Raw genomic sequence first — 10355 nt, 5'->3', positions numbered from 1 at the left:
AGAGGGAGAGGAGAGAGGAGAGAGGAGAGAGGAGAGGGAGAGGAGAGGTCTGGGCAGTGAATCCTGCACAGAGCAGGCCACCAGGTTCTGAAACTCAGCAAAGCAACAGCTCTTGGCTACCCACATCAGAGTCTAAAGCTTCATTAATACAGTTATTGCAGCTACAAAGACAAGGCACTTTCTTGGCTTAGATTTCAGTATCCTTATGGCTGGATGAGCAGGAGAGTTCATCACTTTCTAGAGCACACTTGGGCTACATTGTCCAAATTGTGGCTCACAGACTTTATGTGATATATTTGATCCAGGGGATTCAAAGTTACTCTGTCCTCCCCTTCAGGGCATTCTGATTTCCCCTGGGTTAAAGCCTCTAAGCACAATTTGACTAAAAACTACCTTTCAGAAAAGCATGCCCAGCACTGAGCACCTGTGAGTCCCATCCCTGGCACTGTGGGTGCAGAGGGAATGTTTTACAACCCTGAGATCTTCATTCACAGAGAGAGTTACAGTGCAAGAACACACTTGAAAAAGTGAATAAAATGTATATGAAACAGCATCAATTCTGCAGCCTTAAAGACACTGTTGGGGTGATGGTGTTGAACTGAAGGAGGGTCAGTTTAGATATAAGAAAATGGCTTTTTCTCATGAGGGTGGTGATGCCCTGGCACAGGTTGAGAAGCTGTGGCTGTCCCTGGATCCCTGGCAGTGCCCAAGGCCAGGCTGGATGGGTTTGGAGCAGCCTGGGATGGTGGAAGATGTCCCTGCTCAAGGCAGGGGGTGGGATGAATTTTAGGGTCCCTTCCAACACAACTGTTCCATGAATTTCCTGAAGACACAAGGATGTCAGTAATTGACTGCATGCTCCATACCTGGATCTACAAACCCCCAGGGATACTGGCTTGGCTTGCAATGCAAGATGGAACTTGCATTCTAATTTATTCTATTAATATCTGCTGAAACCCACTGGGGCAGTGCTCTTTGTCTCTTCCAGGACCCATCCTCCCTGCAGGGGGATCTCTTCTGTCCATGGCCCATGGAGTCTCACTGCATGGCTGATACAATTCCATCATCCCATGCTGAGATGCTCCAGCCAGGGGAAGGAGCCAAGCATTTCCAGCTCTATCTCTTTGGAGACCCAAAACACCACAAGCAGCCTTTGTCCACTGGATCCCAGAGGAGACCAGACCCATCTACACCAGCACTGCACCTTCAGAGGAAAATACACCCTTCTGTAAGATCACTGCTCCAACAGAACCACATCTGTCACTCCAGGAGGACTGCAGCCACCATTCAATCACACTGCTACCAACACCCTGACCAACAGGCTGGCAGGTTGTATTCTGTCACTGGGTTGTTGGTTGTTCTTTTGGGGTTTTTTTTTTAAGTTTTCTTTTTTGTACTACTACATTTTTATTTTCATTTCCTTGGTAAAGAACTGTTATTCCTATTCCTGTATCTTTGCCTGAAAGCATCTTAATGTCAAGATTACAATATTTTGCAGGGGGAGTGGGTGGTTTACATTTTTATTTATTTCAAGGGAAGTTTCTGCCTTCCTTAGCAGACCCCTGCCTTTCTCAAACCAAGACAGATCTTCACCACCAGACCACAGCCATGCTGCTACCTGAGCAAGCAAGGATCTGCAGAAGTCAGACAACTTTAAGGCATTTATTGCTCACAGCCACTGCCCAGCAGCTGAAACCTTTCCTGTGGAACACTTGAGGGGCTGCTCCAAGCTGCTGCTGCCCAGCTCATCCCCCTCACCTTGAGCAGGTAAACGTTGCTGTTGCTGTTTTTCAGCTCCATCTCCAGACTAAAGGTAGCATTTCCCTCCTTGTTGACTCTGATGTGTTCAAAGTTTTTGAGACTGTGGATTAACTGCAAAGAAATATTGAAGAACCGAGTAAATGATAAAGCTGCCATGACAGATTCATCAGCATTTTCACCTGCATGAGTAAAGAAGTGGAACTTCTTTAAAATATTGTCATAAATCACTGCCATACAACAAAATTTTCATCTCCAAAGCAATTTAGGAAGATTTAGCCTCCTTTCAGAAGCTGCAGTTTGGTAAAAACGAGTGTTTTCAGTTAATTTTACCTTGTCTTGTTCACTCTCTGTGTCCTTCCTCATCTCCTGCAGCTTCCTCAGCATCCCACGGAAGTCAACAATTCCATATTTCATACAGATTTTCTCATAATCTCTCTTATCTGCATGCAGCAGCAGCTGCCATACAGCTTCTTTGTCCAGGGGCTTTGGTTTTGGTGCTGCAGCCCTGAGAACCACGGGGGAAACATTCAGACATTTTCACAGACAACAGGATGCTTTTCTATCCCTAATTCTCTTTCCTCTCTCCCCATCATTCTGTAGCTCAGTTGGCCCTGGAGATGCAGGCAGGAAAGACTGGGACCCTTCCAGGGCAGGTTTTCTGCATCTGTAATGCAAATTAAATGGTGCCAGGGAACACTTCCACACTGCTGAATTATCACCAAAGGCTCTGACACGGTTTGGCCAGGCCAGGTAATTGGGCAGCCCAGCTCAGGATTCTGCACAAAGATCATTATCAGAGCAATCCTTAGAGCTTGCAGCTGGGAAGGGAAGGCAGAGCTCAGCCCTGGGCACCCAGAGCCAGCAGGGCATGAAGAGCTGTCCTTGGACAGCAAGATGCTCATGAGCTGAAACAGGGGAGCAGAGAAACAAACACAGGGGAATAGAGAAATAAACATAGGGGAGCAGAGAAATAAACACAGGGGAGCAGAGAACACACACAGGGGAGCAGAGAAATAAACACAGGGGAGCAGAGAAATAAACACAGGGGAGCAGAGAAATAAACACAGGGGAGCAGAGAACACACACAGGGGAGCAGAGAAACACAGGGGAACAGAGAAATAAACACAGGGGAGCAGAGAACAAACACAGGGGAGCAGAGAAATAAACACAGGGGAGCAGAGAACACACACAGGGGAGCAGAGAAATAAACACAGGAGAGCAGAGAAACACGGGGGAACAGAGAAACACAGGGGAACAGAGAAATAAACACAGGGGAGCAGAGAAACACAGGGGAGCAGAGAAATAAACACAGGGGAGCAGAGAAACACACAGGGGAACAGAGAAATAAACACAGCCTCCCTGTCAGAGCCCTGTGGTGCAGAGGCTCCAGATGAAGGTGGAGCTGTGTGTTTATCTCAGCCCAATGGCAGTGCCCAGCTCTTCTGGCCTCACCACAACTCTGGACACAAGAAGTGTTGCCCTGAAGGTCTCTGGAGCTGTTCCCTACCACCAAGAAACATCCAGAAGTGGGAGCATGTCCTCACTCCAGAGCTTTACCTCTTCCTTAGCAGCTTCTTGGAGTCCAGGAGTGTCTTCTTGAGCTCTGTGACAAGAGTGGGGGAAACAACAAACAGCTGCTTCAAAACAAAAATCCCCAGTTCTGTGCAACACACAGATAATGCAGAATAGCCACTGACAGCAGGTCATCCTGCTCAGGCCTTTCCTCTGGTGTTTGTTTCACACTTTACCAAAAACTTTACTTTGTTCTCACTGTCATGTTCATCCTTTGGGTGCCAGGGAAGTTCAGCTCTCCCTAAGGGGCTTCCCTCCAGAGACACACTGCTTCCACCCATGTTAACAAGTTTGATCCCAATGTGTTTAACATCCCCAGATCCCCTTTCCTTCCCTAATGATTCCACAATCAGCAATCAGAGCAGCCCAAAACGGTGTCTAAAATGCTCACTTTAGCAAAAGGTAAAGAGCAAGCAGAGATAGAACATTAGATGCTCATTAATCCTCCTCTTACTCCAGTCTTTACAAGTTTGGGGTAGCAATAGTGTGGCAGAGGATTATTCACTCTGCCCCCCCAGTAATATAATACACAAATAGATCTTTAACTTACCATCAGCAGCATGAACAGGAACATATTTCGCCTTCCTCTTAAAGCCAACTGATCATTTATAAAAGAAAACAGAAGGAAAAGAAGCCTTTGGATGAACAAGATTAACAGCACTGAGCCAATGAGTCACTGTATCTGTGGGATCAAGAGGGAATCCCAGTTTTACAGGATTTCCTTGTCAATCTGACATTTACCCCCAGTAATCTCCAGCTATGAAGGTGATATTTCTATTGCCATTGGCTCTGTGCTTGCTGGAGACTCCACACAGAGAAGGAAAGCATTTTCACCCCACAGTTTTATGGTACAAGCAATGGGAGGAGATCTCAACACCTTGTTTTGGAGATTGGGAGCCAGGGTGGAAATGGCAGCTGCAGACAGGTGCCTTCTAAACTGACTTGAGAGGCACAGAGGTGACCTGGACACTTCCAGTATAACCCATCTTCTGCTCGAGTGGGTTCCAGGAATATCAGTTATATCTGACCACAAAGTGCCCATTTCTCTGCACTGACTACCAAGGGTCCAGAGACAGCTGCAGAGGGATGGATCCCTGCCAAAGGACTGATTTGTTCAACAACATAAAGAAAAGACTGAGGCAGTCCAGCACCAAATCCAGGGTGTTTGATTATGGACCAGTGAGCACAATTCCACTTTCTTCCCCCTTGCCTTAAAGCTCACAATGCCAGGGAGCCACAAAAAGCCCTCAATGAGGGGGATGCCAGACCTCCACAGCAAGAATAACCAGACAGAATGCTGGAGAGCCAAGGCAGGGAACAACACAGCCCTGCCTGGGCCCCTGGAGCTGCCAGCCCTACCTTGGATGATCCTGAGGCCAGCAGAGCACGAGGCCTCTCCGTAGGCATTGATGGCACAGCAGCGATACAGGTCACTGTCATCCACAACCACACTCCTGATCTGCAAAGGGACAGAAACTGCTCACAGAAAGGTCTGGGGCTCACTTCACCTCCAGCTTCCCATAAAGCAGCTACTCAGTGCCACCTCAGAGGCTTCTTCTGCTCCCAGGAGGGCTCTAAAAAGCTTTGTTTGCTCATCTTTGTGTTATCTGAGAGCTGGGGGTGTGTGGAATCATGGAACACCCTGAGCCTGAAGGGACCCACAGGAATCATCCAGTCCAGCTTCTGGAGAGGACACCCCAAAATCCCACCCTGGGCACCCCTGAGAGCCTTGTCCAAACACTCCTGGAGCTCTGGCAGCCTCGGGGCTGTGCCCATTCCCTGGGGAGCCTGGGCAGTGCCAGCACCCTCAGGGGGAAGAACCTTTCCCTCATCTCCAGCCTGAGCCTGGCCTGGCACAGCTCCAGCCCTTCCCTGGGTGCTGTTCCTGCTCAGAGAGAGCAGAGATCAGAGATCAGAGCTGCCCCTCATCCCACTGCAGGTTTTTCCTATGCATTCCTCTCAGTTCCACAAATCCTTTCTGAAATATTTGATCTTTACCTGCAGAATGAATTCATTTGTGGCACTATTGAAGGACATTTCGTATTTGGCAGAATCATCCATTGCTTTCCGTGTACGTGACCATTTCACCTCAGGAGTTGGGACACCTTTGACCACAGCTCTGAAAATGGCATTTTTACCTTTGAAGAGACAAGAATTTAGTTATTTAAGACAGGCTTGAACATGAGGACTCTCAGGCCTTGCCCTTATTTTATCAAGAGTGATTCCCAGAGTGAGTAATTTCTGTTATTTAATGCAGAAACATTCTTAAAAGATAACATTTTCTTTTGCACACCAATAATTCATGTTTTGCCTGTATTCAATCATAAAAGGCCTTTAAAATGTGGCATTAACCTGCCAGATGTGGCTGCTGACATCTCTGACCATCACTGAAATCAGAAGCCCAACAGCAAATTTAATCCAAACTTGCATTTTACCTATGAAATGTCCAAACCCCTTCTCATCACAATTATTCTCTATAAAATCCCACTGTTTCTCCAGTCTTTAATTGGCACCACCTTGCACCCCAAACCCACCAGGCTCTGCTGAGACAAGGGAGGGGAAGAGAAGGGGGTTCCTGTCCTTCATCCCACTCCCCAGGAACCCCAGCACCCTGCAGCCCACCACAGAAATGTCTGAGAGCTTCCCACTGCCCTGTGCAAACCTCTTCTCCAAAAGGCTCCAAAACCACGGGCAACACTGGAAATGGGGTCAGGAGTGACTTGTGAGGGTGAGGGGGAATAGAAAGGGAGGTGAGTTATCCATGGAAACACCTCAGGGTGGAAATGATCACTCTCTCTTATTTTTTAATACTTTTGGCCTTCAGGTGACCAACACTGTTAAAGATTCTCCCTGGAGAGTCTGGCAATATTTCTCATACCTTTCTTGGAACAAGTTCCTGCCAACAGATCCTTATCAAAAGGCCTTTTCCAGCCTTTGATACTGCAGTAATATCTCTTTAATATTAAAGTCTGATTCCACTGATTATCCCTGTGTTACATTTTGGCCACCTTGGCTGCACTTTGCCATGTTCTCCATCTGTCCCAGGCCCCCCAGGCAGGAGAAGCAGCTCTGAGCAGTGATTGTGACAGAATTAAAGGTCCTCACAGTGCCTGTGCAGGGACCCAGAATCACAGGGACCGACCTGAGTGCACCAACAGCTGTGTGGGAACTGCAGAGAACCTGCTGGAAATGGAGCAACTTGGAAAACAACTGAGACAGGTGAAAACTGAGACAGGTGAAAACTGAGGTGAAAACATAGCCAGGGCCCTTGGGCAGTGCCTGAAAGGTGCAGGTGGAGGAGGAGGAGGAGGAAGAGGGGCAGGTTCCACTAGAGGCCACCGAGCTCCTTCAAAAAGCTTCAGTGGCTCCTGGAATTCCACATGGGAGTGTGGAACACCAAAATCCAAGCTGCTGGTTCAGTCCTGGCAGGAAAGAGGTGCCAGATGATGTTCTCAGGCTATCCCCACCACCACAACAGAACGAAGGACTCACTGCAGGTGCAGAGAGACCTCTGGGAGGCTCCTCACTGATCTGAGCTCCTGGCTCATCAGCTGCCTGCTCTGTGCTCTGGGCAGGATCCTTATGTTGGTCCTTCCAGAATCACCACACAACCATGGAATGGCCTGGGCAGGAGGGACCTCAAAGTCCATCCCATTCCACCCCTGCCCTGCCAGGAACACCTCCCACTGTCCCAGGCTGCTCCAAGCCCTGTCCAGCCTGGCCTTGGACACTGCCAGGGATGGAGCAGCCTGTGCCAGAGCCTCCCCATCCTCACAGGGAGGAATTCCTTCCCAATATCCCATTCTTCCCAGTATCAACATTCCCCTTGTCCTGGCACTCCAGGCCCTTGTCCATCTCTCCTGGAGCCCTCGTAGGCACTGGAAGGGCTGTAGCCTAAACAGCACCTGCAGTCAGCACATCCCACTTTAAAAAGCAGCTGATTTTAGTGGAGAACACAAGTTCTTTCAACAGGAAAACAAAAAATCTTCCTGCAGAACTCACTGGATTTGCTGTACACGTAGGAGTTATGGTCTTGCAAACACAGTGACAGCTCAGGAGACCTCTGTGAGTGCTGATGGAATTGTCTGCAGTGGAACAAAGACTTTGGCCCACACAACACTTTCTTTGTGGTCAAGTCACTTTAGAAACTAGCTTGATTTAATCATGATAGGTGGGACATGGAGTCAAACCTCCAGATCCGTGGCTCTGCCTGTTTGTCAAGAGTCTCACCTTCCTGCAGTGTCAGAGTGAGTGGTTTCTTCTCAAAATCAGGTGTACTGCATCCTTGTGGAACATCATTCACAAACTGAGTGACAACAACTCCTGGGATAGAAGATTTCTTGAAGATTTTTACTAGAAAGGCAAGGAAAAATACATTAAATTGACATGTTTGTCCTTCAGAAAGAATCTCTCCATCTGCATTGCTTCCTGCAGAGCAACAACTGCTCCTGCTCAGCTCCTCTTGCACCACAAAGGTCCCACCCATTCCAGGGCCACAGGCTGTAAATGTGTCCCAAGGCTCTGGGATTTTGTGCTGGCTTTGCCAAAGTTGTGTCCAAGTGGGAAATTCTGCAAATTCCTAATGCAGGACCCCCTCAGCTCACAGCTCCAGCAATGGTTTGGGCAGGGAAAGCTCTGCAAGAGTTCTTGTTCCAAATACAAAATGTGGCATGAGAAACCTGGTCAAAGAGAGGAATCAAACACAAAATCTGCCAAGTCAGAGCTGGAGGATCAGCCCCTGCCATCTCCAAGCTGGAGAAGCAAGCTGAGGTTATTCCTGGGGGTTCCCATGGATGTGATTTCTGAACCTGAGAGAATTTCAAGCTCTCAGGGGCTGATTGTTCCCAAGGAAAAGCCTTTTGGGAACTGTTCCCTCTCAAGGGTTGTTGGTGTAAACAAGGTTTTACTTTCCCAAAACATGACACAGATGTTCTGAGAGTGTTTTCTCTCTTGTCCCACCAATGGGATGAGGGAGGTGTTGTTCCTTCTGTCAATCAGGATAACCTGCAATCAGAACACCTTATAAATGGGTTGAGAAACCCCAAAACAAGGACTTCTCTGCCTCATGAGCAAACCTGTGTGTCTGTGTGTGATTTCCTGGAGCCCTCACAATACCCCATGTGGTGCCACTCCAGAGGCAGCTCCCCAGAGCTGTGTGTGCCCTCTCACCTGGCTGGTGGCTGTTCATGATGCTTTGCTCAGCCTTCTGGGGTCAGCACAAACAGATTACACCTTCTCCTTTGGAAAACACAAATCATTTCATTATTTACAGTTTGCAAGGGGAAGGACAGACCTTAACACTGCTGCCTTTAGTGAAGTTTGCCCTTCCTCTCTTGCCACACCCTTGCAGCCAAGAGGAGACAGACCTGCCCACCAGCCTGCCATGCCCAACACAAACTGAGGATGATTAGCAGGGCTGGATGGAAAATGCACACATCCAGTAGCATCCCCCTGTGTCACCTGGCTTTCCTCTGAAGACCTCCTCTCGTGTTTCAGGCAAACATTCACCACATGGCACTCACGTGGTGGGCTCTGATGGATAGCAAGAGCAGTTGCTGAGAAGAAAACCACAGAGAAGGATGCCTAAACTGGGGCATGGAGCAAAGGTACATCCTGATCCCATTCAGCTTGGTTAAATTAGCAACAGACCTGAGAGCAGACAAGAAGCCTTTAGAAGGGAAGGGTGAGGTGTGAGTTTGGCATTAAGGAGTTATTGTTATGGATCACTCAGGGGATCTTCTGCCAAAGGAGTCTCTTTCTCTGTATTTTAAATTGGACAATGTGTAATGTAACACATTCCTGCCTTGCAGCAAGCTGGGAAAGCAGATTCTCTGTCATGTGAGAGATGCTCAGGAACTATAGAGTTACTGCAGCCCTGAAAGAGCAACTGGATTGGATTGCCTGTGGCATTAGTGCTGCATCTCTGTTTACCCTCTGCACTCCTGGCAGCACAGGGACACAGGAACATGCAGCTTCCATCAGTTTGGGAATGCACAGGGGCTTTGGGAGCACACCTGCAGCAGCAGCATTCATCCAGCTGAGCTCTGGCTCCTGGTGAGAACACAGGGGATGACCCCAACATCTCCTTGTTCAGCTCCAAGCTGCACTGTCTGGGTGAGAACTGGTTTCAGCTAAAGGTAAACTTAGTGAACTAAAATAATTAGTGCTGGATATCCCATAGCCAGGCCAAAGAGAGTTTCACTCACAGTACCCCTGGGTCAGCTTTGAACCAAAATTGTTCCTGTCATTATTCAGCAGCTGCCAAGAACCACAAACACCTCCCTGCAAAAAATCACTGGCTCCACTTTGTCCTTACCACAGATGTTGTTTTGGGGCTCTGCACACTCTACAAACCCCAGCAATAGCTGACATCCCTGTGAGCCTCCCTGGAGATGCTGCCCTGGGAAGAGCAGAGGCTGTGAGCACCAGCCAAAGCCTCTTTCCTGTCCCCTCCTGGCCTGCTCTGACCTCAGCTGCCCCCAGCACCACCAGGGGTTTGCATTTCAGCTGTGTGCTGCTGGTCTGGCATCACACAGCTCTGCAAACCCCTGGGAGATGTCTTAAAACTCGGGAATGAAGGGCATGAGGAGCTTGTGGGAAGGAAAAGACACAAAACTGAACTGAAAAGAAGCTGATTCCAGGGCACAGTGAATGGCTGGGATTTTGAGAGGCTCTTGATCACCCTCCTATGGATTTAACTTGTCCCCCACACTACTGAATCCTATTAACAACAAACATAATCCCCTATTGCTTCTTGTGTCTTCCTGGACATGTCACCACTCCTGGAGCTGGAATGTCTGATCCTTACAGCACTCACCAAACAGGAGGACCTGACACCAGCCTGCTCTGTTTATTATTTATCTGTTTTCTTTCCCCTAAGCTCTGTTTATATCACACTTGCATTTATTCCTCACTGCTCCTGACTCCTCCACACTGGGCAGGGCTGAGGAGCAGCTGCCCTGAAACACAACGTGGTCCAAATTCAGCTGCAAGGCCTTTCCCTAATCTGCAAATGTTTCATG

General features: G+C 48.4%; 1 protein-coding gene across 1 annotated transcript in view; it reads right to left on the bottom strand.

The window, feature by feature from the left end:
• IGFN1 (immunoglobulin like and fibronectin type III domain containing 1) overlaps positions 1 to 10355 on the bottom strand; it is a 40906-nt gene that overhangs the window by 21669 nt on the left and 8882 nt on the right. The window contains exons 3-10 of the mRNA XM_015650404.3: positions 8503 to 8571; positions 7564 to 7686; positions 5332 to 5471; positions 4693 to 4792; positions 3884 to 3931; positions 3319 to 3364; positions 2092 to 2266; positions 1674 to 1872 (exon numbers count right to left, since the gene is read on the bottom strand). Coding sequence (XP_015505890.1) covers positions 1674 to 1872; positions 2092 to 2266; positions 3319 to 3364; positions 3884 to 3931; positions 4693 to 4792; positions 5332 to 5471; positions 7564 to 7686; positions 8503 to 8521 — 850 coding nt within the window. The 5' untranslated portion in view covers positions 8522 to 8571. The remainder of the gene's footprint in view (positions 1 to 1673; positions 1873 to 2091; positions 2267 to 3318; positions 3365 to 3883; positions 3932 to 4692; positions 4793 to 5331; positions 5472 to 7563; positions 7687 to 8502; positions 8572 to 10355) is intronic.

Source organism: Parus major, chromosome 26, assembly GCF_001522545.3.
Source record: "Parus major isolate Abel chromosome 26, Parus_major1.1, whole genome shotgun sequence".
Lineage (NCBI taxonomy): Eukaryota > Metazoa > Chordata > Aves > Passeriformes > Paridae > Parus > Parus major.
Note: the sequence above shows the minus strand (reverse complement) of the source record. Positions and strands in the feature narration are given on the sequence as shown.